At 41.4% G+C, this 27,065-nt stretch overlaps 1 protein-coding gene across 8 annotated transcripts in view; it reads right to left on the reverse strand.

The window, feature by feature from the left end:
- Positions 1-5,674: 5,674 nt before the first annotated feature.
- The window catches only part of DEPTOR (DEP domain containing MTOR interacting protein), a 151,258-nt gene continuing 129,867 nt past the window's right edge, over positions 5,675-27,065 (reverse strand). For 2 of the 8 annotated variants that reach the window (XR_005016984.1, XR_005016988.1), the window contains one exon: positions 6,118-6,227. Coding sequence is in view for 3 of the 8 variants with exons in the window: in XM_036829896.1 (XP_036685791.1) it covers positions 6,099-6,227 (129 nt within the window). In the remaining 5 variants the exon portion in view is untranslated. Of the gene's footprint in view, positions 6,228-10,196; positions 10,357-22,802; positions 24,011-24,933; positions 26,325-27,065 lie in introns of those variants that run through there. The other 6 variants (XM_036829895.1, XM_036829897.1, XR_005016986.1 and 3 more) reach the window with 5 other exon arrangements.

Consider the following 27,065-nt stretch of genomic DNA (forward strand, 5'->3'; position numbering starts at 1 on the left):
GTTTATATAAAACTTGATGTTCTTCTAATAAAGTTCGTTTTTTAAAAAACCTAAACAATGATTAAGAACAAAAAGAACAGTGGGGAACTCCCTGGCAGTCCAGTGGTTAAGACTCAGTGCTTTCACTGCTGCACAGCCAAAAAAAAAAAAAGAAGAACAAGAGAATGAATGGTAAACTCAACATTTGCCATTGTGCTTTCCTTGGGTAAGGGAAAGTGGGGGACAGGATTGGGAAGGAGACAACAGTTTAAATATAAGTTGTTGTCAGTGTTCTGGTTCTGGGGTTGGATGGTGGTTTGTGGTGTTAAAACACCCGTATCAACCCAGGATTTCATATTCCCACCTCTCCATGCAGAGAAGTCTTCTAGGAGACAGGCCTAGAGGTGACTCTTGAAGGATGAGCTGAATCCAGGGTCCGGTCTACTCAGTTTTATACTTCCAGGGCCTATATATACTGTCCAGCAAAACACAGGTCCTCAGTGAGGTTTCTTGAATGAATGAAAGAGAAAGTGAATAAATGAATAAATGAGAGAAAAATGTAAAGTCCTTTTGGTTAATATTGCGTGTAGTCTGAATAACCACTCACCTCCATACTTCTACCCTACACATACTGAATTGTGTAAGTGATTTCCTAATTAGTTGAAAAAAACTAAAAAGCAAAAAAACATTCTCTCAAAATAGTAAACAACGACATAGCATATTTCCATATAGACTATTCCATAACACTCATCAGTAACTGTGTAGTGAGGAAATGATTCCAAATCAAATACACTACAGGAAAAGCTTTTTAATGCACTTTTTTTTTTTTCCAGGCAAAAGAGCTTCAGAAAACATCCATCATTAAGTAGTTTTACAAATGGCACTTTTGGCTACATTAGAGAATTAGATATGAGTCCCATGTGTTTTCTCTGATAGGTTAGTAGTAGATCAGCTTTACAATGCAACCCTTTCTTAGGATTAAAAAAATGGCTAATTTGTTCTAAAAGACAGAAAAAGCTGGAACCCTAAAGTCATTGTTTTAAAAATTTAACATTTATTTCATGCTATACTGTCTATTTTCATATTATAATTTTAAGTATTTTGCTATAATTTTTAAGAAATGGAGAAAATAAATTTCAACCTAATTTAAAAATAAACATATATATTAAGTACATATATTAATGCATTTGACAATACCATATACTAACTTTGATGATGAACTTCCTTTTGGTACACTGCAGATTTGTCCTTTTGGTATTGAACTGAGGACAAACATATTACACCTGAAATTCTGCCTTAAATGAGTAAAACCATGGTCAATGACACCAATAGACTCCAACCAATTTGCAAAACTGAAATGTTCTAGAGTTATTCTGATCATGTATAACCAAAATGAAACAGGATTAATATTCAATGGGAGAGAATAGTCAACATCATTCAAGTAGATCTTAAAAGCAGATTATTTTCACAACATATTTGAAAGTAATGAGTATTTGGAAATGTGAGACTCAATTCTGGCCTGAAAGCAATGATTTTTAAATTATTAATTGCTACCACTCCAATGCATTCACCTTTTATAAGGTAGTGCGAAGTTGATCGTATCTAATCTACTCAGACATGGATATCTTCTTCATGTTACCCAACATTTCTCAACTAGAAATGTATCAATTTATACAATTATTTATCAGAGATTAATAAGAAAACATCAGATTATAGAACCAACCCAAAAGGCAGCTGCATTTTTCTCTCTACAGCAGAATTAACCAACATGGCTTTCAAATCCTATGCTAAAGAATTAACGAAAAATGATTTCTGTCTCTATCACAAATACACAGACACATTACACAAACACCTGAAAAACCAAAAGTGTTTTCTCTAGGAACAAAGTAAGCCATTTCAGGGATTCTCCATGAGTGAACTCTCACACACAATACACCAATACACACAGACACACATACATAGGAAATAAAAGCTCTTAGAAATACTGCTTACTGTTAATTTAGAATCATTCTTGGTGTTACATTTAGGAATGGAGTTTCTAAATTTTAAAGCTGTTCAACTGTCAAAATATCACACAAAATATTTATTTTTTAATGATATGATTTAACAACTCAAGGCCTGAGTTAATTAAAGTATGTATCCTTCACCTTCACAGGTACATGGCACAACTGCATTTTATGAATAATCCAAAGCCAAAGGCCTATTTTCACGGCATTACCCTCCACTGCAGGAGGCTATATAAGGACATAGGATTGGAGGGCAGGAGGCTGGTGTTTGGCCTAGGCTCTGGCCCCAACAAGCCTCATGAGTATGGGCATGCCACCTGACCACTCCACACCTCAGCAAAGTGCAAAGAACAAAAACCGTGCTCTCCGTGGCTCCATGCAGCACTATTATTTCAGGATTTTTCTGACTCTAGTTTTCATTAGGCATGGGGCTTTATTCACAACTGTTGTACTTCTACCCAGTGGTTGGTCAGTAATTTACATCTGGATAGCTGAAGCCTTTCAGTAACTAGGTAAGTTTTTGGTCCTTTATTCAAAAAAATAGTGAGTACCTAGTCTTAGTGGATTAAAAATGGCCAGATTCTTTGCAGCTCCTCCCATCAAAAGGAAGAATCTGTTTCCCAGCCTCTTGGTTCTGGGCTAGCTTTGTGACTTGCTTCGGCCAACAAAATGCTGTGGAGGTGACACTGTGTGACTTCCAAGCAAGTCCACAAAAGGTCTTGCAGTTTCCATGCTCCCCCTCTTTGATCTCATGAGGCCTAACGAGAAAGCCTGGGCTAGCTACGGGGAAAGGCCACGTGAAGTGAACTGAGGCACCCCAGCCAACGCCCCAGCCAACAGCGAGATATATGCACAAAGCCATCCACAGTCAGCCAGCCCCCAATCGACACGCTCCCTGACCACAGATGTTTGTTTGAACTCAACCCGTTCCACATCAAGCTGTGGCTGGTCATCCTAGAAGAGCTTTGCCCAAAAGGCCAACCCACAGGATCATGAGCAAATAAGTAGTGTTATAAGGTGTGTTTTGGGTTGATTCGCTAGACAGCAATGGATAGCTGACATACTGCTCTGTGTTAGGAACTGTGCTAGATGAAGGGACTGCCTGGACAGCAAGACACAGTTCCTGTTCTGCAGATGCTTAGAGTGTAGTTAGGGAGACAGACGTGTAATGGGACAATTTCAAAGGAAATGTCATCAGTGCTGTCATCACAAGAGGGTGGTGTATAGGGGTCTGTGGGAATTTAGAGGAGGGCATCAGTCCCAGAACTAGATTGCTGGCAAAGATTTCTCAGAGGTAATATCTAAGAATACCTAAGGGGAATTAATAAGACAGATTTTTCCAGGCAAAGAAGGAGAAAGAATAATATTCCAGGGAGGAGAAACTGCATGGGCAAAGGCTGCAGGGAGCTAGACCGGGGCCCTTTTGGGAGTGGAGCATTCACTTTAACTACAGGGTGAGGATGCCAGGGGTGGGCTGGGACTATAGCTAAGGTGAAGCTCTCTTGGCCTTAAATAGAATTCTCTGGCATTTGGACTTTAAGGGTGATGGGAGTCAAAGGAGGAATCAGTTCCATCCTCCCTTCCTGCTTTTATTCCCTTCCTCTCTCCCTCCCTCCTTCCCTCCCTCCTCCCTTCCTTCCTTCCTTCCTTCCTTCTTCCTTCCCTCCCTCCCTCCCTCCCTTCCATCCTCCCTTCCTTCCTTCCCTCCCTCTCTTCCTCCCTTCCTTCTTCCTTCCCTCCCTCCCTCCTTCCCTCCCTCCCTTCCTCCCTCCTTTCCCTCTCTCCCTTCATCCATCCTTCCTTCCTCCCTCCCTTCCTTCCCTCCCTTCATCCATCCTTCCTTCCTTCTTCCTTCCCTCCCTCCCTCCTTCCCTCCTTCCTTCACCTTAGTGTTCATTTGAGCAAAGACATCAATGCCACTCTCTGAATCAAAGAAATTTCACAGGCAGGAGGCTGTGTGAAGTCAATAAAGGCAGATGCCTCTCTGGTGCTTAGACTGGCTGAAGGGAAGTGGTATTATGCCAAGGTCCAAGACAATGGGCATTGGGACATGCATAAAAAGGACAGGTAGCAGCAAGAAGAAGATGCCACTCCCGAAAGGCATTCCTCCTTCTTTCATCAGTTAATGAATACATGCAGACAGGAGGCATTTAGGACTCATCCTTTAAAGATGTTATACATTTTTTTAAAGCTAATGATAAGGCTTCCCACTTACTAGTTGTGTGGCCTTGGGTATATGACTAACCTTTTTATGAGTCCGTTTCCTCAGTTGTAAAATGGAGATGACAACACTGACCTCACAGGTCAGTGAGGACAGGCAATGTACAGTTTTAGCACAGCACTGGGTACAGGATAAGCCCTCAACGGAAGGTCCCCACATGCGGAAAGGCTGGGGAATGTAGGAGAGGGAGTAACATGGGCTTTAGCATTAGATAAACTTGTGTTTGAATCCAGGCTCCATCACTTAGTAGTTCTTGCAACTGTGTGAACTTGAGACCATTTTAAAACTTGATCAGACTTACTTTTCAAGTCTGAAAAATGGGGGGGGGGGAGATAATACCAACCTTGCTGGGTTGTGATGAATATTAAAAGAGAGCACGTATGTAAAGTGCCATAGCACACAGCCTGGCACACAGTTTAAACGCACATACACACGGAGATGATAATATTTCTCAAATGTAGATTGACAGTATTAATGTTAGCCATCCTATATTACTTCAAAGTCCTATTCTCTGACTAAAGCTACAGATCAGAAAAGTTGGACTACCAGAAACATATATATGTGGTATCTTTAACACGGTATGTCCATTCCACCAGTACCATTACATTATAATCTATCACCAAAAAATGGCCAAGGTACAACATTCATATTTTGTTACTACATGATCAGAAAGTAACCTTATCGTTCAGAATGTATTATATGAAAATAAGAGGAATTGAGCATTCCCTGATTCCCTAATTTGGCACTTTGAGGAGCTTCCTCTATACACCAAGCCCCAAAATGCATTCTCTTTGAGAACAAAAAAGAAACACACATATATACAAGTGAGCTGAAGAGTTACAACACAAGAAGTTGCTTTTGGTGAAAAATAATCCTGCCAAATAAGCAACATGTCATGTCCTTAGAATATGTCACACTAGAAAGCTAGTGAAAATTCAGGCCAATAAGGCAATTTAGTTTCAAGTTTTATCATATATGGGCCAAGTTCTAGAATACTTCACCTAAAAAGGGACAACTTCAAAGTGAAATCTTGCCAGAGGCGTGATTTTGAATTACATGTGTATATACAAACTTGTCTGTTTTGACATTCAACATATTCAGGATTATTTCTAGAAAGCTGCTGTTGCTGACTGATAGAACAAAATGATGTAGGCTCAGAAAGAGAAAACAGAGCACATAGTTTTAAGTAGTTATCTCCCTATCTACCCCACCCATACCATCATAAGGTTTTTGGTTTTTGACCAACGCCATAACTGAAAACACATGTTAAGTGAAAAGTTGATACTAAAGGCAGGAATTAAGAAAAAGTCAAAAATTGGATGGCTTTTAAGCACTGAATGATTTACAACCTTCAAAATGCTAATTAACAAGTACTATTCCTTTGGATGTTGTTTTAATTTGAAATTTGGTGAAATCTAGATCCTCTAATAAACAGTTCCATGCTCATTTGGTGACAGTACAACTTAAAGTCTGTAAAAACTACTTTATTGACTCCTGTGAAGGGGATTTTAGCACATCACTGTTTTGGCAAGAGAAGCATTTCAACAACTTTCTGCAAACTAAGATATAAAACAATGGATGAGAACTACAAATGGAAATTGAGTAAGGCAATGCTACTATGTAAAAAAAAATTCTGTTTCTCAAACTTTTTCTACACTGATGTTAAGTCGTTTTTTTGTTGTTGTTTTTTTTAAAAAAGATGTATTACCCGGTTCTTCCACATTCAACAGGGAAACAGTGTGTGAAACTCAAATTAAGATGTGTATGTACAGAGAAAAGATCTGTATGTCCAAAGCCATCCAGGTATACAGAAGTCTTGTCATTGCAGAGCTTTGTGTTGTTCTGCCTTTGATCCTCCGCAGGCCACGGGATGGGCTGGGAGGGCTGCCCTCTCAGCACTCTAACTCCTCCATGACCTCCATCACAATCGTCCGTGGGCCCGTCAGAATCAGGTTGCTCACCGTCCGGTAGTCAACGTGCAGCACGTTAAGCCCATTTACAGAGACGACGAACTGACAGACCTGAAGGAAGGACAAAGAAAAAAGCATCTCTTGAATTCCCTAGCGGTCCAGTGGTTAGGACTCCACGCTTCCATCTGCAGCAACATGGAAGGACCTAGAGATTCTCATACTGAGTGAAGTAAGTCAGACAGAGGAAGACAAGTATCATGAGATATCGCTTACATGTGGAATCTAAAAAAAAAGGGCCTACTATATGGCACAGAGAACTCTACTCAATACTCTGTAATGACCTATACGGGGGAAAGAATCTAAAAAAAGAGTTGATATATGTATATGTATAACTGATTCACTTTGCTGTACAGCAGAAACTAATACAACATTGTAAATCAACTATACGCCAATAAAAATTAAAAAAAAATAAACTATGCATATTAAAAGAAAAAAAAAGCATCTCTTAGAGCTCCTGGTTTTTCATAGACCTAGAATAAAGACATTGTGCATCTTTAACAGGTAACGTCCTACATTGGTACCCAAGTGTACCCAGCCAGCAACTGCAATTTAACAATTTCCAAGAAACTATACTTTTCCTGGAAGGCAGTATAATAGAAAAAGCATTTGGTTTGTCGTTTTACCACCTTGGGTTTAAATCCTAACTCAGCAACTTACTAGCTTAAGCTAGGTATTTAAATTCCTGAGCTTCATTTCCCTCAGCTCTAAAATAGGGATGATTAATAATCATAATATCTACCTTCTAAGATTGTTGTAAGAATTAAATGAGGTCAAGGACGTTAAAGCTTCTACTCCAGTGCTCTGAACCTATGGGGTACTCAATACTTTTTCATAATCACAGTGTTTGTGGCTGTTACCGTTCATTTGGACTCAGTTTATAGGGAGATTCTATGTCCTCGTGTTCCCCAAACAGTCTTCTTTTATACCTATTATTCCTGCATGATTATTAATAGTTTCTCCTTTCACCTGCATGGTGTCCCAGTTGAGATGATAAACTCCACACATTTCCCTATTTCCCATACTTACGAAAATGGATGAGGCCAACAAAGGTCAGCTTTTAAACTGAGTATTAGTTTACCTATGATAGGACAGATAATTACAATAAAAAATTTAAAAGCATTATTCAGTAACGAGCGGCCACTTTGGATGTGTCATAGTGAACATAATACTGATCACAGCTACTGCCTCAAACGGAGGGCCTTCTCTTGAGGTTGGTGGTGGCATCAGATGCTGGGTAGTTTCCATTTAGCTGACACAGATTAACAGATGGTATATCTGTTGTGTGTCTGAAGAGTGCACACTGGACAGGAATGATTTGTTTATGTCACTCAAATAGAGAAATGGAGAGATACACAGATCTCCAGCTGTCGGTGATACGTACTTCTAATCAGCAAAACAGAATCAAACAGAATATAAATCTGTAAGGTGCTTGGCACATAGTAGGCACTGGTGATGAGCTGAATGATACCCCCAACCCCCAAAGATGTCCATGTCCTAATCCCCAGAACCTGTGAATATATTAGTTGACATGGCGACAAGGAATTAAGGTTGCAGATGGAACTGGACTGCTAATCAGCTGATTTTAACATAGGGGTTATCCAGGTGGGCCCAATGTAATCACAAGGGTACTTATAAGAAGGAGACAAAAAAGTCACAGGCACAATTAGGAGATGTGACAACAGAAGCAAGAGTGATATGAGGAAGGGGCTAGGAGCTGAGGGATGCAGGTGGCCCCTAGAAGTTGAAAAAGGTAAGGAAATGGATTCTCCCCTCAGAACCTACAGAAGGAATGCAGACCTACTGATACCTTTATTTTAGACCTTTGACTCCAGAACTATAAGATAATAAATTTGTGTTGTTTTAAGTTACCAAGTTTGTTACTTTGTTACAGCAGCAATAGGAGATGAAATAAAATAATCAATAAATATTCGTTGTTGAATGAACTGAATGAATAATGTATTAAGCAAAAAAAGCACAATTAGGATTGAGCCTGAAGGATTTCTGGCTTCCTATAAATTATTTCTTCATTTATTGGGAAAATAAGAAAATAAAAAGGGGACTTCTCTGATGGCGCAGTGGTTAAGAATCCACGTGCCAATGTAGGAGACACGATCCCTGGCCTGGGAAGATCCCACATGCTGCAGAACAACTGAGCCCATGTGCCACAACTACTGAGCCTGTGCTCGAGAGCCTGTGAGCCACAACTACTGAGCCCGCATGCTGCAACTACTGAAGCCCACGCACCTAGAGCCCGTGCTCTGCAACAAGAGAAGCCACCGCAATGAGAAGCCTGCGCACCGCAACGAAGAGTAGCCCCCGCTTGCCGCAACTAGAGAAAGCCCACGCGCAGCAACGAAGACCCAACACAGCCAAAAATTAAAATTAATTAATTAATTAATTAAAGAAAAAAAAGAAAACAAGACAAAAGGGAAGGGACAGAAGTTGGAGAGAGGGGGAGGAAAGGAGATGGCTGAGGTTGATTAAGTTAATGAAGTTGTTATCATGGCTGTTAGCTTCGAGCTCTAACCCACCCCCTTCCTTAAGGGAACATTGCAGCTGTGGAGAAGTGTTATCGTTATCTTATAGGAAACCACCAGAAGAGAAAAACAAGAACCCACCAGAACTGGTTAGAACAAGCCAAATCCAAGATGGCAGAAGACCTGACCTTCAGGAGACCCTGAACCTCATTATACGCTCACTGTAGTATGTTAGCATGCTAAATGACACACCCACCAATACCATGACAGTTGACAATTGCCATGACAACAACAAGAGGAATCCCTATTAGGACTGAAAAGGGATGTTGCCCCAGTTCTGAGCAAACTACACCCCTGTTCTCGGAGAAGTAATGAATTCCCTCCCCCTAACCCCTCCCCCCTCTATCAGAGGTATCCCAGCCCAAGTCTGGTGAGAAGGTGATTTGCAAACTAAGTTCCCGATTCTCCATTCTCTGGCCTCTGAATAAAGCTTGTGCTGTTTCTGTCTCAGCGTCGGTTTTGTTATAGGCTGTGGAATCCGAACGGACAAAGAACCTTCCCCGCAGAGGCAGGGGGTTCTGGCCAGGGCCAGGGCCCAAGTGGGGATCCATCCAACCAATTCGGTAACAATGTGTCCCATATCTGTTGTTCTCATCATCATACTTCTTTAAGTGTAATGTCTTAAGAATTAAGGTGCACACCTGCTCCCAATTATTTATTAATAAATTAATTTAGTGTTGACAACACAAAGAATGTGAAAATACTAAAACACCTGAAAATCACTGTTTCCTTTTATTGTATTCTGAGCGGGCAATATCAATAGAAACTCAGACACCGTATTAACAAATATAACAAATATGAAATATAACTAATATGAAATATAAATTACATGTTATATTTTCAATGTAAGTATGAAATAAAATACATAAAATACTGTATTAAGTCTAAAGATATCTGTACCTATTACTTAGATAAACCAAAAGTAGAACGTATTAAAAGGGCAGCTGTGTGTCTGTGGAAAAGATGAAGGATTTGGAATCCAATGATATGGATTTAAGTCCTAGGCTCCTTTGCTGGATGATCTTTTTTTTTGGCCGCATAGCTTGTGGGAATCTTAGTTCCCCGACTAGGAATCGAACCCAGGCCCTCGGCAGTCCTAACTGCCTAACAGCGAGGAGTCCTAACCACTGGACTGCCAGGGAATTCCCTGGATGATCTTAATAAAGTCATTTGCCTCTATGCCTCAATGACATCATTTACAAAAGAGAGTTAGGTAAAAATGCTTATCCTCACAGGTTCAAATTAATGAATTGAAAACCTTTTTGCAAATATCAAGCCCTACACCAGTACTAGCTTCAATGAACTTCTTTCCCTTTAAAAACACCCACTTTTTTCAAGGTCACGTGCAAAACAGAATGGAAAGTGGACAGTGGCAAGCACAGTGGTTATTTACTCAATAAACACTCGCTGTTGTCAGAAGCCTCAATATTTTCCACTCCCGAACTTATAATACTATGGTGTCGTTCTACATAAGGACACCGACCTCTGTTTTTCTTTCCCTGTTTCCACAAATCTGTCACCATGAATTGAGGGCAATTTTTTTTTTTTTCCATCAGAGCACATCTTGTACAGAATCAGCAGTTCTCAACCATGGTTGAAGTTGTAGTCAGAATCAAGGTCACGCATGCAGGTCCGAATCCACCCTGAAACAGGCTACAAGTGTAATTTGCAGGACAATTTAGCACAAATTCAATGTAGACATTTGCTGGAGTTTTGTGTTTTCTACTCCAGCATGCTCTTGAGCCAAAGAATGAGAGGAATTCCACCCTCACCCAATCCAGAGTGTTGACTTTAGACCCGGGTCCTTCTTTTCTCCAAAGGGATGAACAGCCTTTTTGTGTTGCCCAAGGAGAGTGCAGACGTTGCCTGGTAAGCTCACACTCTAGCTAACCCTTCACAGGCTCCCGAAGATGAGACGTCTCTGCATCACTCAGGGATCACCTGCAGCATTTAGTTTCGACCAGAATTGTATTCTCTCTCTCCCACATAGTGTTGGTTTCAATTGACCAACATTTAAAAGTTAGAAAATTTTCACATAAAAATCTAGATTCTGGCTTCTCTGGAACAATCTGAAGATCTAACAATACCAGGCCTGGATGGCCACTTGGCAATGGCTCCATTGGGCCTGCCCTTTCTAGATGGGCACACGTTCTCTCGTTTGCCGTGGTCCTCACCACTTCCTATTGTTCTTACACCTAGCTGAGAGACATTTGAGTCTGTGATCCCTGATCTGGGGCCACCAGAGAGAGAGCTTAAGAGAGGAAGGCTTGGTGCTTCAAAACTGATGGACCCCAAATGTATAACAGCTGATGAAAGGGGAAATAAAATTTGGTATATCCATACAATGGAATATTATTCAGCAATAAAATGGAACCAGCTACATGTTACGACATGGCTGAACCTGGAAAACATTCTGCTAAGTGAAAGAAGCCAGTCCCAGCTCCGACTCAGCCAGGCGATCACAAGGTAAACAATCGATACACTTACAACTGTTCTGTTTTTCACTTTCAATACAGTATTCCATAAATTATAAGAGATAGTCAACACTCTGTTACAAAACAGGATTTGTGTTAGATGATTTTGCCCAGCTGTAGGCTAATATAAGTGTTCTGAGCATGTTTAAAACAAGATAGACTAAGCTATGATGTTCCCTAGGTTAAGTGTATTAAATGCATTTTTGACTTACAGATATTTTCAATTTACAATGGGTTTATCAGGATGGAACCCCATCATAGGTCATCTAGTTCTCTAGACCTGCCTTTGATTCCCTTACATTCTTGATATCCTTCTAATCAATTTCTTTTTCTTTCTTTTTTTTAATGGTAGCTGGTTTCTGTCACTGGCAACCCATGCTCATCAATACAATCCTTAAGAACAAACTGAATATCAGAGAGGTTAAGTTATTTGCTCAAGGGCACACAACTAAGTGCCTCATCTGGAATTTGAACTCCATGACTCTACAGCCTGACATAAATACAAATTTATAAAGTACAATATGCAAGTTCTGAGGAATGCAAAGAATAGTGGAAAACAAGTGTTTTCTCTCTTGGCTTTAACTGTTAATTAAACAGTCTGGGTTCGCTCAAATACCTTGTGGTGTTGATGTTTAGGCTCTTCCAACTTCATTAAGAAGGTTTTTACTCAGTTAAGTTTGGGCTGTTTTTTGTGTCACTTAAAATCCTCAACAATATGTAAATTGAGACATTTATTTCAATTTTTTTCCGTGAATGAGGCAAGAAAAAAAAAAAAGGCATTTCAAACACTTATCATGCTTATATTAAAGGTAGTAATTTTAGAGTCAGGCTGTTAGAAAGACATCATCTCTCCCTAAGTGGTCCCAACAACTGCTGTGGTTCCAGCAGTTCTAATATCCTGTTACTAAAAATGTGCAAAATGATCTAGAAATGCAGGTATTACTATGTAATGTATTCAGTTTTAATGGACTTTGAATTAGCATCTATGGTACACTATGTTCTGAAAATCAACACCCAAGTAACAACAGGAAGCACACGACCTGGGGGAAAATTATTTCTCTACTATATTAAAAAGCACAAACACACAGAACATGTGATGACCTCTGAATAGACCTACCTTAGATACCTATTACCTCCTTTCTGGGGTGGGGGACTTAGACGCCACCCAGAGGGGATAATGAGAATTTGAGTGAGGTTGTGATGCTTTTCTTCTGCTTATAATTATCTTTGTCAGATTTGTTTTCAAAGATTTGAATGCAATTTCCTCATGTCCCAAGTTCGCTGAAAAGAGCTGTCATGAGCTCCTATAGCTGCTCTGAACTCGTCTCCTACAAAAAGGAGGGTACCTTCACTTTAGAAAGAAGAGATGTAGAGGACATTATCCTTAATGAAAGGGAAGAACCAAGCCTTCATAAGTCATGGGTAAGTGATGTCTCTGAGCATCCGGGCAGTGAAGAAAAGGCCTAAAACCCAGAGTAGGTCCAATAAGAGTTAACAGGAAGAGGGAGGCAGGACTCATACGTTTCAGGGTGTGATCACATTGGGATAAACACCTAGGCTGAACTCCAGGCTCCTTCCTGATAAGGAGCCAAAGCAACTAAACAATCTTGCCTGTAATTCCTCTCCCTGAACCAGTGCTGGCAGATGTACACTAACCCTCTGAACAGATTGAGCGCCTGTGGGATGATGCAATTGCACATCAGTTCTTGTATGGCTGGAGTTCCATCACAGTCATTTGATTGTTTCAACCAAAGTGGGAGTGAGATTGAGGAGAAACACTACACCTATGATTACCTAAGTGTCTTCTCACTGCCATGGAAATCTGTATTTACCAAGTCACTTGCATCCCTGAAATGGCTGCATTCATGTGAAAGCTACTCTAGCTTTTCTCTGTTTTTTTTTTTTTTTCTTTCTGATCTTGAAGGAGAAAGGATTGGAAGGTAAGGCTGCTTCAGGCTTTCCCTGAAAATAATAAAACATTTAGCAAGACAGAGACCAAGGCAGATAAAATTTCGGAGACAGAAAGAGTCATAAGGAGAAAAAAGATAGACCCAGACAGATACAGAAAATAATCAGGAAGGGCTGAGTCCTGGTGAGTAGGAGATGGAAGCTTGTCCAATCAAATGATACAGAAAGCAGAACCAAGACATTAAGGGCAAGTTAATACTTAAATTCTTAATCAAGTAGAACCCTCAGATGTATTCTAGAGATCACCCTAATCGAGCTCCCACTGAAAGTAGAACTCTCCTCTACAAATCCCTGCCAGGCAACCAACCTATCTTACTTGAACGCTACTTATGACAGGAAATGCACTAATTAATGAGGAAGCTTATTTTGAGCCAGTTACATGTTAGAAGTTTCAGCTACACATTCAGTCAACATTATTTAAACCATTTTCACTGTTCAGTGCCTAAGTGAAAAGTGTATCCAAATATAAAAGAGTGGCTCTCAAACTGTAGCGCAAATATAAGTCACCTTTGAGGGCTTGTTGAAAATGTGAATTCTCAGATCTTACCCAAGACCTACCAAATCCGACTTTTCAGGGGGTGGGTCCCAAGAATCTGCACTTTCATTAAGCATATCAGGTGATTCTGCTACAGCACAATGTTGAAAAACCAATGCTGTAAAGTATCCACCAGAATTTTTTGTACCAAAAGTTAGTTTATGTGCTCATCCCATTCCTGTTAGTATTATGATAATACATTCTATGGTTTGAGAATTAACCACCTCAAATACAAGAAGGGGGCTGACATTTCAGATTTTATTATAATTATTACTTGCCTGAAGTCTATTTCATTTTTAGAGCCAAATTTTGCTATCTTCTAGACTTTAAAATTAATAATAACAATGTATAAAATGCTTACGTTTAGAACTATTATCAGAGATAATATCCAAATTGCTCAAAATGCAATACCCCAAATAACCAAACCTGCTGCCATGTTACCACACATATTTTTAAAGCCATGTGCGAGCCACCAATGTCAACTGTCAATGTGGCAAATACAGCCCACAACCAGACCTGCTGAGAATGAAGCTTGAGGCTTTTTGACAGCCAAAGTATCCAAAGTAAAAGAAGACGGAGGGTGAACCAGATTAACAAAAGTCGTGAGTAGATTAAGAAATATTTGAAAGCTGCTGAAGTTTAGAAAGAAAAAAGGTATATTTTGATTGTTCCTATTTCTTTAAACCTTGCTCCAAATCATACACCATGGCTTTCATAATCTGACATAAGAGGCTGTGAAAGCAATAGCATAAATATTTAAATAGAGAACTATCTTTTTATGGATGATTTTTAATTTCTTTTCTTTGTTATCCACCATGGGAAAGCCTAGCCATTTGATCCATATACCTGGACCACTTCTCAGGTTATAACTTGCCAGTCAGCATGGGCAGTGCTCTAATTGCTAACGGGACCACCTAATATTTTTCCAAAGTTCTTTACATGTGTATTCTCATATAAAATTCCCAACATACCCTATGAGGCAGGTATGATGATGATTATTATTGTTATTATTATTGACATCTCACAGTCGAGGGTACAGAGAAATAAAGTAACTGGCCCAAGTTCACAAAGCTAGTAAGTGGTGGAGCCCAGATTTTGACTCCAAACTTGTATACTTAAGCCCTAGGCTACCTTGCCTCCTAAGTAATAGATAATCAGCTCCCCTAAAATTGGCACTGACACCACATGGATAAACACCTCAGTATGGTATCTAAGCACCTCTCACACACAATGAAGTTTCTTAAGAACACTGCATTTGATTTTTCCTTCTATGATCCTTAAAAAATGGAACAATGCTCACTTCATCATCATCATTATCAGGGAAGAAAACGATGGAGAATGGTAAGGGGGCATTTTTTACTTTTAAGAATAACTCAGGCTCTGGGCTTCCCTCGTGGCGCAGTGGTTGAGAGTCTGCCTGCCAGTGCAGGGCACACGGGTTTGACCCCTGGTCCGGGAGGATCTCACGTGCCACGGAGCAACTGAGCCCATACACCACAGCTGCTGAGCTTGCGCTCTGGAGCCCGCGAGCCACGGTTGCTGAGACCCGCGTGTCACAACTACTGAAGCCCAAGCACCTAGAGCTCGTGCTCTGCAACAAGAGAGGCCGCTGTAATGAGAAGCCCATGCACTGCAACGAAGAGTAGCCCCTGCTTGTTGCAACTGGAGAAAGCCCGCGCATAGCAACGAAGACCCAACACAGCCAAAAAGAAATTAATTAAATAAATAAATTTTAAAAAAAGAATAACTCAGGCTAATCTTTACATCTGGGCTAGACCTGGCAGGTCTTATTATCCTCAACCAAAGTTTAAAAACCATGTTTATTTATAACTCTTCTGCTAGAGTGAGGTGAATGTTAATGATTCCTGAATGAAGATTTTAAAGGTTCCAGGAGGAAGGACATAACACAAATAGAGGATTGTATAATTACCCCTGGTAACAATGTTGCATATAATTCAGCCAGCAAACTCCCCCAAGGCACAGCATTTGTCATGGTGATTACATCACCTAATCTGTGCCTTTAACTGGCATTACCAATTCCATTCACATTCCCTTTTTGTTGTTGCAATCTTTGCTTCACAATAGAAACAGGACAGCAGAAGATTCAATATACCATCTGTCTTCTGTAGGTGGGTGAGAAAGTTGGTATCAGGTGATCAACACAGCATGCGTGTTGCCAAGTTCAGTGTGAGGCACCCTTCACTTGTCTATAAAGCTTGGCTTATTCACAGCAAAAACAGACTTCCTAAAAAGTGTATCTCCAGGGATGCACTCATTCTCTCCTTCCTTCCTGCCTCCCCAGTGAGGATCTCCCCAAGGGTAAATTAAGTATAGAGCAATGGAGAAAGCACTGGATTAGGAGTCAGGAGAGAAATTCTAGTCTCAGCTCTGCACCCAAAGAGCTGAATCATTTTGAACATGCTGTTTCACTTCTCCAAGCATTAGTTCGTCATCTGATCATTTGGGTTGCAAAAAAATGTATATTTATTAGACACTTTAAAGCACCTTTCAGCTCTAAAATTCAATGAGAAAAAATAACTTCTATTAATCAGTGATTGAACAACATTTACTATTAATAACTGGTTACTTAGGTGCCAAGAACTAGGTCAGGAGTTTGCTTACATTACATTTGCAAAGGAGACATTAGTTTTAGATATGTAAACTGAAATTCAGAAGAGTACAAATGAAGAAGTGTAAGATGAATCTCTCTCAGGCACTTAAGTGTTTTCGATATGTAAATAACAACAACAAAGGTCTAAAAGACATATTATAAAGCTACAGTCTATTATTATAGTCTATAAGATGGTGGTAGTATTAGTATTAGTATAGGTATATAGACCAACGCAACAGAATCAAAAGTCCAGAAACTGGACCCCTACATGTGGGCTTATGACAAAGTCAGCATTGAAGAAAAGGACATTTTATAATGCACAAGGTTCAATCCATCAGGAAGATACAAAAATTATAAACTTATATACCTAACAAGTATATATATCAAGCACAAACACGAAATGTATATGCCGAACAAAAAAAGCCCCCAAATACATGAAGCCAAATGCACAGAATTCAAAGGATAGACAATTCAATAATAGTTGGAGACTATTCTGCTCCACTTTCAATAAAGGATAGAACAATTACTCTAGTTAAATGTAACATATACGCATAACTTATGACCTAGCAATTTCACTCCTAGATATGTACCCAATATGATGACTGCAATATGATAAATTTATGTAAATTTCATAAGTAGACAACTAATCCATGGTCTTAGAATTCCTAAGTAGTAGTTGCACTAGTAATTTACTTTGTAATAGAGTTTGAGATGTGCATGAATAATTTGTATATTTTTTATATAGTGCAATAAAAATTTTTTTAACTCATTTTTATAATTTACCAGTTATGTAACTTTAGCCAAGTTCCAAATTCTCTGAGTTATACTTTACTCATCTGTAAAATGGGGATCATGTTTATTATGAGGATCAAATCTGATTAAGTACTAAGCCCAGTATTTAATACCAGTGAATGTTAAATAAATATTTGTTTTTCTCTTCTGTCCCTCCTCCTGCACAATCTCTCCCTCCAAAAGAGCCCAATGGATGCAGATTGTGGAAAGGGAGACAAACCATTGCACGGGTCCACATCCAGGAAGCCAGTTTGGGTTTTGGTTTGGGAAATGGAAATAGATGTCAAGTTGCAGTTATTCATTCAGATAAGAAATTGTAAATAAATATACTTATTTTAAATGGATAAATTTAAATGGAGGATAAATTAGGAGGTTGGGATTAACATATACACACTACCATATATAAAATACATACCAAAATAGACCTACTGTATAGCACAAGGAACTCTACTCAATATTTTCTAATAACCTATAAGGGAAGAGAATCGCTGTGCTGTATTCCTGAAACTAACATGCTATTGTAAATCAACTATACTTCAATAAAAAATTAAAAAGAAAAAACTTTTTTTTGTTTTTGTTTTTTTGGCCATGTGGCATGCGGGATGAGGGATCTTAGTTCCCTAACCAGGGATCAAACCCATGCCACCTGCAGTGGAAGCACAGTCTTAACCACTGGACTGCCATGGAAATCCCAAAAGAAATTTTTTTTAAAAAGAAAAATTTAAAAAATAACATAAAAATAAAAAAACAATACAGGGTGATAAGAGAGAATTTTTCCCAATCCAAGAGAACCCCATATGGATAGAGCATCCAGGAGCCATAGTAAGTAATCAGCGTAATCTTAAACAGAGCAGTGGAATTCAGTTAAAGAATCTCTGCTCCTGTCCCTAAGATATTCACTTTAACAAAGTTGCTTCAGAACTGAAGTAGTTGTAGAGTGTAGCTAGACCCATGGATGGTCCTTGAACAAAATATTAGACAGAGACATAAGCTGAGTCAAGATTTGTTAGTTACATCTATGGAATGAGTTCCTTTCATCCAAAGAATGCTTTATGTTTACCCACACACTCAGATTCAGCAAGGGATACCACTTAGGAGTTTTGGACATTCCTGGAGTAAATAAGTTGTGTGTGTGTGCTTATTGCATAACAGCCCTGACAGCAGAACACTGTTCTTGGGGGAAAAAAAAAAAAAAGAAAGAAAATTTGCAGCTGTATGTTCAGTTCCATAAATCTCTCCACCAAATATGCAACTGGCTAGAGAGTGACTGGTGTGGGAGGAGGCAGAGATGCCGTGCTTGGATAAACACAGGATTCGCTCTCCAGAGAATTACCATCTTCCTCTAAACTTTATGCATTTTAAGCATGCTATGTGGCTATGTGGTGTCCCCAAAGAACAGACTGCACAATTAGCCTTGAAGGAAAGCCAACTGTGTGTAAGAATGACTTTCTTTCACAACAAAACAGCGGCAACAACAAAAAGCAACTCAAGAATTTTTGTTGCAAATTGAGAAATCAAAGTGCCTGCTGGTTTCAAACAGAATCTGCTCGCTCCCAGCCCAAATCGACCAAAGGTCTGTTTCAGATCCAGGCTCAGCCTTGGTCCACTTTGCTCAGCCGGGGGTGACAGTAGTGTCATGTCAGTCATGCGGAGGGGCGACTGTGGTGCACTTAAAGGAGGGGGTGATAGGAGGAACTCAGGTTCAGTCCAGAGAACTTGGATTCCCAAAGTCAGGATGAACGTTTGCCTTCCTGGCGATTCTCTCTAGGGACGTGTGTTAGACTGAATAGAGGATTTGTAGCCTACCCTGGTGGTTCTGTCACCTTCCTACAAGCAGTTCATGATTGCACTGGGACTGTGTCCAAGGTCTGCTTGTGCTAAGGACAAACAGCATGCTCTTGATCTGGTGGTTTCCCGAGGTTCTAAGAAGCGGTCAGGCACCGAAGAGAAGCAGCACAGGCACATTATAACCACAGGATTCCTTGGACTTCCTTTACTACTGAAGGAATCTGTTACCTGGGAGCCTTTATACCACAGGGGATATGCAAATTATCACTCCTACCCATTCCCCCGACACAGACTTGGCTGCCCCTTGTGGATACAGGAAGTTCCTTAGAATTGCCCGTATTTGCAGACTGGGGCTTCCAACAGCAGGAGACATGCTCTGACCACATGTATTAAACTCCCACAGGAGTGACGGCCAAAAGGAAAAAGGCTCCAAAAGGTCAGACTTCCTCCCTGACCCCAAATTCTTTCCTCCACAAGAAACTTTCACTCAGTTAGCAGTTTGCCCTTAGAATGTTTATTATCAGCCATTTGACACCCAGAAATTATTATGCTTTTTTTCTGGATTATACTAAAATGTAATGTTAATATACCCAAGATTTTCTCTTTTTTTTAAATTAATTAATTTATTTTTGGCTTAGTCGGGTCTTAGTTGCGGCACGCGGGATCTTTCATTGCGGTGCGCGGGCTTCTCTCTAGCTGTGGCGCGCGGGCTCCGGAGCTCGCAAGCTCAGAAGTTGTAGCGCGCGGGCTCTCTAGTTGTGGTGCAGGGGCTTAGTTGCCCCGCGGCATGTGGGATCTTAGTTCCCCAACCAGGGATCGAACCCGCGTCCCTTGCACTGGAAGGAAGTTTCTTAACCACTGGACCACCAGGGAAGTCCCTCCAAGATTTTCAAAGATAGATTACTTAACGAGATACAGAACACATTAAGGTTATTCATCAGACAAAAATTTGCATTATAACTGCTTTCACAAATGCAATGCATTTTTTTATATATTATTTTAATCATAAGAGGAGACTTGTTGTGGGTTGATGACACTTTCTAGCTTTGAAAAGTGAGCCAAAGTCTTGTTTCATTTATTTTACCTCCAAGGTGGTGCTGCCCTGATCTGGGCTAAGAACAAAATGTGTGTGTGTGTGTGTGTGTGTATGTGTGTGTGTGTGTGTGTGTGTGTGTACGTACTTTGCAGAGATACATAGGCCACCATCTACTTGGTAGTGTTTTGGTGGGAAAAGTAAAAGGATTATAAATAGGTCTGAGCATGGAGCAACCTCCTTTGGGGCATGATATCTGGACCAAGAACCTTAGACATCCTTTGCGAAGGCTAATGGGAACTGAGTGCTCCCAAGGCGGGTAGCCATGCCTGTGGTTTCTGCTGTAGATCCCCTTCCTTATTCTATCAGTACCTGGTGCTATATTCAGGACCAAGCAATCTGTGGGCCAAGAAACGGAGCTGCCAACCAGGCTCCTCAGGACTGTCTCAGTTCAAGAACTTGTGCTGAAGGATCAAGAGAGTTCCACACTCACTTGGCTAAAGCCTGGAAGAATAAAGCCTTCTTTTTTTTTTTTTTTTAATATTTATTTATTTATTTAGGCTGCGCCAGGTCTTAGTTGCAGCACGCGGGATCTTCATTACGGCATGCGGGATCTTAGTTGCGGCATGCGTGTGGGATCTAGTTCCCTGACCAGGGATCAAACCCGGGCCCCCTGCATTGGGAGTGTGGAGTCTTACCCACTGGACCACCAGGGAAGCCCCTGAAGGAGTAAAGCCTTCTATCTCTCAACTCCCCCAGTCTAGCAATAAACGGAGGGCACGGCCCAGTGTGTCATATTCTGGATCATGTCAACTTTAGAAGCCTCTCACACCAGTCCCAGAGAACGTGTGGATTTGAAGACTGGGGTTCCCTCCAGTATCTCCATTCCTAGAGAAACACCTAACCCCTGGCAGAGTTGATTACGTATTTTGCCAAGATTAGCCAGATGGAGAAACTCAGGACCAGAAAAGTAAAATAATATCAACAGATTTGAAGAGCACCATGATATAATGGAAAGATCAAGGACCTGGGGCCAGACAGACCTGGGCTAATCTGGTTTTTGGTTCTGTCATTTAGTTGTACAACCAGAGGCTCTGATTCAAACTCTGTCAGCCTCAACTGTAAAATATAGTTAATCTCCAGCTCATAAGGTTGTGACAAAGATGAGAGGAGATGATACATATTAAACAACTAGTATAGCACCTAGCCTGGTGCCCAACAAAAATTGGCTCCTTCTTTCCGCCATTCCTATAGAACATACCAGACATTGCTACATTAAGCAGTCTACCCTCTAGGTCAGCTCTCATGCCTGTGAATGTTTACTTCTAATGCTAATCCATTGCATTCTTAGCCAGGACCAAACTCTTTTTGCTAAGCCTGTATGCAAGAAAGTGATTACAGGCTAACCCTGAAAAGCTGACTTCCATTCTGGGCATTCAAAAATGCTTCCAGGAACATTTTCCAGATGGCCGTATTCAGCCTGGTCATATTTCTTCTGTCTTTTACAAAGCAGCCAAAATAAGCCAGGTTGTGTATACAACTCTAGTTTGCCAGAACCAGTTCTTTTTAGAAGTTTGGAGAGAAAAGACCAAACTGAAGACTCCTATCTTAAACATTTCATCCTTTTTGGGTCCCTGCCTCAAGGAACCAGAGGGAACAAGACAGAGGTACTTTCTGCTTACAGAGACAACAGTGAAAGCAATCTCATCCTAGATGTATGTAATACAATTCTATATGCAGTAGCGTGTACAAGGTGCCGTACCCAAGGCAGATCTACCACTTTTTCAGGGCATCCTCACTCTCCTTTACTGGCTGGATCTCATATTCATTCTCCCCATCCCTTCCTCATACGCGTACCAAGGACATTTTGTGGGTCAGTTATTAGGAAGAACATGAATATAAATAAGAAGGTAGAGCTCTGTGGTGTCAACTTGGCCAAACTAGAACTACATTTCCCAGATTCCCTTCCCAGGGCAGTTTCAGAGCGGAGTTGGCCACAGAAGAAATTAGCATAATATCTGGAAGGTGGAAGTGAAAGCAAACATTACTCAAGGCTGCCATGGTTAAATGCAGTGAGAGGCCAACGTGGAGGTGCCATAGAGTTCCAGCCTGTCCTTGTTCTGTGCTGCTCCAGACCCAGTCCTTCTCCCCACTGACAGCCCTGCCAAACAAGAGTGGCTTCAAGCCCCCCACCAGACAATGAGCTCATAGCTTTCCAGAGATTTCTTCACCAGCTTCCCTGATAATCCCATTCCAGAACCTTCAGGAAAGAAAGTGGAAGTCACCCAACCAGGAATAAAGATTTGGAAACCATAAACAACTGAGGGGTTTGCTGAGTGTCCAGGGAATATGAAATGAGTAGTAGAAAAAAGAAGTTATTCATACACATGCAGAGATGTTGAGGGATTACAACTTGTTCTCAGTTGCCCTTGAGGTGAGAGGTAAATGCAGAAGGGCTGGTAGTTTCCAGCTTGTCCTGGCTCCCCCCCCAACTCTGTATCTATCTCTTCCTCCCAACTGCCAGCCCTGCCAACAAGAAGGACTCTCACACCCACCACCAGACCCTCTAAAAGAAGTGTAAAAACGGAACTAGTCACCCAGGCTTGAGACAGAGGACGAAGGAGCCAGAACTCGAGTTATAGTGATGGAAATCTAAGGGAGGCATAAAAATGGAAACTGCATAGACAGTGCTGAAAGAGTTGAGGATGGAGTCTGAGAATTAACAGGAGAAGCAAGTTTGGTTTTTTTTTTAAACATCTTTATTGGAGTATAATTTCTTTACAATGGTGTGTTAGTTTCTGCTGTATAACAAAGTGAATCAGCTATACATATACATATAGCCCCATATCTCCTCCCTCTTGTGTCTCCCTCCCACCCTCCCTATCCCACCCCTCTAGGCGGTCACAAGGCACCGAGCTGAGGGAGAAGCAAGTTTAAGGCAAAGATGAGCAGGGACTTGGAGGCATTGCCGTGCTGACGAGACATGCTGGCACTGGTGTCCGGGATGACATGGAATGTGGCCTGGAGCTCTGAGAGAGTTTGGGGTGAAAAGTCCCCGTTGGGAGTCTATGACACTGAGGTGACGGGGGAAGCAGTCGGGGATGGACATGGAATCCTTACTGCAAAATGGAACACCTAATTATAGACAAACATGTAATGTTTTTTCCAGCTATTTCTCTCTGTATTTATCCTATTTCCACAAGATCAGAAGCTCTTAGAGAGGATGACTTCGGACTCTCCACAGCGTCTGAGATGCATAAGTCGTGCCCCACACGTGGACCCACAGCACTGGATTCCAGCTTACACAGACGTGAGTACCCTGTGGTCCCCCGCCTCCGCTGACCTAGCCAAGGCGGGAGACAGTCATGCCACCTCTGGGCCTACAAAGAAATGCTCTGTGCCTTGTCCTGATTATTCTGGCTCTGCGGAGTGGAACCTGATCTCATCAACCCCAGCTGTGGGTACATGCAGGCAGCTGCCCCGCGCAGAACACAGTGTAGTTAGGGCACTGTGGTCCTACTGTGGTAAAAGAGCTGGTCACACATGGCCCCGGACAGAGGCAGCTTTCTCCTCCAAGACGCAGAGGGCCTCTGGGGGCCCTCCTTAAGCAGACGGCTGCCTTTCCCCGCCCCCGGCAAGAGAGCCCCATTTAAAAGCCTGCTCTGGGAACTTTTCATCACTCAGCACAAACGGTAGCCAGATCTGGGTGGCTACAGGTCTAGTATGAAGAAAGGGAGCAGAGGAAGTAAACATTTTCTCTTCAGCGGAGAAACATCCATGCTTTAAACCGAAATACCCAAAGCACATTTGAATTAATAAGAAATTAACCTCCTTAAACCAGCCTTAAAGTTGCCTTGGGACAGTATGCAGTATATTTCCCTTCTCTTTTAAAAAGCTTCTGTTGTTCAAAGAGAACAGGACACAGTGGAACCTTCCCAGGCTACAAGACCACAGCTGTTCACTGGCAGCCTCATCATGCAATGGGGCTGGAACTCCATCCCGAAACCCCATCCTTCTGTATGGGACACGCGACAAGAGCTGTGTCTTATGCTGGCCGTTAGGGGAAGCCGGGTTTCTTGAATGCCACATGGCACGGCTGCAGTGATTCAAAGCAGCTGAGATGAGCACAGGAGCAATACGGGCTCGAACGCTGTGTTGCCGGGGTTTGGGGGCTGCTGCATTGCATGTTTTGCTCCATGAGAATTCTGACATCAACTAGAGCTCAGCTATTTCTAAATGTGCTTGTAACTGATACACTGCAAGGAAACACCTCAATGCCCAAAGCACACCATCCAAATGCCTTTGCAATATCTTTCAAAGACAAGCCATGGAACACCACCTTCTGTTTGAATCTGAGGCATGAAAACCAGCACAGCCTCTCATCCAAGAACCAGAAGGGATGATGCAGCACTGAACCCATCTTTTTAAGAGGTCTGGGGGGCTTCCCTGGCAGTCCAGTGGTTAAGAACCTGCACTTCCACAGGTTCAATCCATGGTCGGGGAACTAGGATCCCGCAAGCCTCGTGGTGTGGCCAAAAAAAAAAAAAAAAAAATCACTTTGGACTTCCCTGGTGGCACAGTGGTTAACAATCTGCCTGCCAATGCAGGGGACACAGGTTCGATCCCTGGTCCAGTAAGATCCCACATGCTGTGGAGCAACTAAGCCCGTGTGCCACAACTACTGAGCCTGAACTCTAGAGCCTGTGAGCCACAACTACTGAACCCATGTGCCACAACTGCTGAAGCCCGCATGCTCTAGAGCCCGCGTGCTGCAACTACTGAAGCCCACGCACTCTAGGGCCCGTGTGCCGCAACTACTGAAGCCCACACGCCCTAGGGCCCACATGCTGCAACTACTGAGCCGCGTGCTGCAACTACTGAAGCCCATGCGCCTAGAGCCCATGCTCCGCAACAAGAGAAGCCACCGCAATGAGAAGCATGCGGACCGCAACAGAGTAGCCCCTGCTCGCCGCAACTAGAGAAAGCCTGCGCGCAGCAACAAAGACCCAACGCAGCCAAAAATAAATTAAAAAAATTTTTTAAATGTTCAAAAAAAAAAAAAAAAGAGGTCTGGGATGATATTCCTCACTCTTGGCTGCTGCACATTTAAATCACCTGGGAGTTTCTGAAAAGTACTGATGTCTGAGCCTCACCCCAGACCAACTGAGTCCCTACCTTTGGGTATTTTGTAGGCGTTTCCCAGGTGATTCTGAGGGATAGTGAAGGTTGAGAAACACTGGTCTGGGCATTCGTTCAAGGACCTTCATGTTCTTGCTTATGCTTGTTTTAAACAAGAGAATTAGATGACAGTCCAGTACCCCCAAAATGGAATTCACGGCATGAGAAGAGCTGGAATTCACTCTTCACTTGGCCCTGAACAATTTACTTGGGTCTTTGATTTTCTTACATGTAAAATGGAGTTAACAGTACTTATTCAGCTCTGTATCAGGAAGTTGTGAGAAATGTAATATTCTCTGACACATGTTTTACCAAAGCAAGGCATCTTCATTATTACTATTAAAAACAGTTGAACATAATATAAACTCAAAACAGCGCATATCATATTAATCACTGAAATGAATATGATGGTAGGGGTGGGGTAGAGAAGGGATGGATATAATATAAACTGGGTGTCCCCTGGGCCAGGCGTTAAAGCTGATAGATTACACACACACTATTTCACAGCTTGGTCAGGAGTGTTCACATCCTAGTCCTGCTTATCTCCCTTAACCCTGAATAAGTCATTTCACTTCTGTGGGCTTTACCTTCTTTACCTGTAAAATGAGGAGATTAGACTGGGAGATTTTTATCCTGGGGTCCAAAGATAAGTTTTAGATGATCCACGAACAGCATGAAACTGTGTGCAAATGTGGTTCTCTCTCTCTCTCTCTCTCTCTCACACACACACACACACACACACACACCCTTTTTTCCTAGGAAGAGTGCCCATAGCTGTCACTGGATTCTCAAAGAGGCATATGACCCCTAAATAATGGGGTCATAATTATGACCTAAATAATGTCAAGAACCAGGGGAATCTTTTTAACTCTAAGTTTCTGATTACTGGTAGTGGAAATAACACTACTATTGGTGTTGGAAATTCAACAGACATTTTTATATGGGTGAATTTCAAACACATTTGTAAATCTACCCAATGAAAAATCCTGGATAACAGCCAAGAATAAAATGTAGCCAATAAGCATTAAAGGTTGTCAATGGCTTCTTTCACCTCCCAGAAGTCAAACTAGTTTGAAAGGGATGTCAAAAGACCGGCAAAATCTTTACTGGCCTAGAGAGGTCCTGTGGGGATCAGAGCATCCTGGGTCCCTGCCAATCTGGAGGTCTTCTGTAGATGCTGCACTCTGGTTGCACAGTAGGACTGGTGGAAAGAGTATGTGTGTGCACGGGGGCTGAAGGATAAATGAAGCAGAAAATGAAGTCTTAGGGCAAAGGGGGACAAGTCTAAAGATAGGACTAAGCCAGAATGAGAACTTGAACCAGTGTCAGACAAAACACAGAATGAAGAAAAACCCTGAGTGGAACTAAAGCCCTGAGTGGAACAAGGTATCTGACAATGCTTAGTACGGATGTTGCTTGAGGCTCTCTATGATCACATCGTCAGGATCTACCCTTGGTATCCCGAGACACTAAGATTCATGCTTTCAGGCTTCTGACCAACAGAAAATATTCATTCAGGAGCCCAGCTTAAATGCTGAGTATCATATTACAGCCTAATGATACACAGATTTGGGCTGCTCAAATCCTGGGATACAGAAAGCTCAGAGATAAGGACATACTCTTTCTAGTTTTCAAAGCTCAATCCTTTACTTTTAAACATTTTATTGATTTGAATTTCTTAACTCACAAGAATGCCACCTATCAGTGTCATGTTCTTGAAGGACATAGCTATACAAGAGCCAATACAGAGCAGACCCAAATGCAATATTATCCTTCTGTCCATAGGATCATCTAAATCCCTATGATATATTAAGGGCATTTTTGGCTTATATCTTCTCTTGATATAATCAGTCCCACACATTTACAATAATGGTTCCAAAGCACAGAATCTAGAGCCAGGCATATCTGAATTCAGATATGTCTTAACCTTAGGCAAAGTTCTTAACCCTTCTGAACCTCATTTTTTTCCATCT

Source organism: Balaenoptera musculus, chromosome 17 (genome assembly GCF_009873245.2).
Source record: "Balaenoptera musculus isolate JJ_BM4_2016_0621 chromosome 17, mBalMus1.pri.v3, whole genome shotgun sequence".
Taxonomy (NCBI): Eukaryota; Metazoa; Chordata; class Mammalia; order Artiodactyla; family Balaenopteridae; genus Balaenoptera; species Balaenoptera musculus.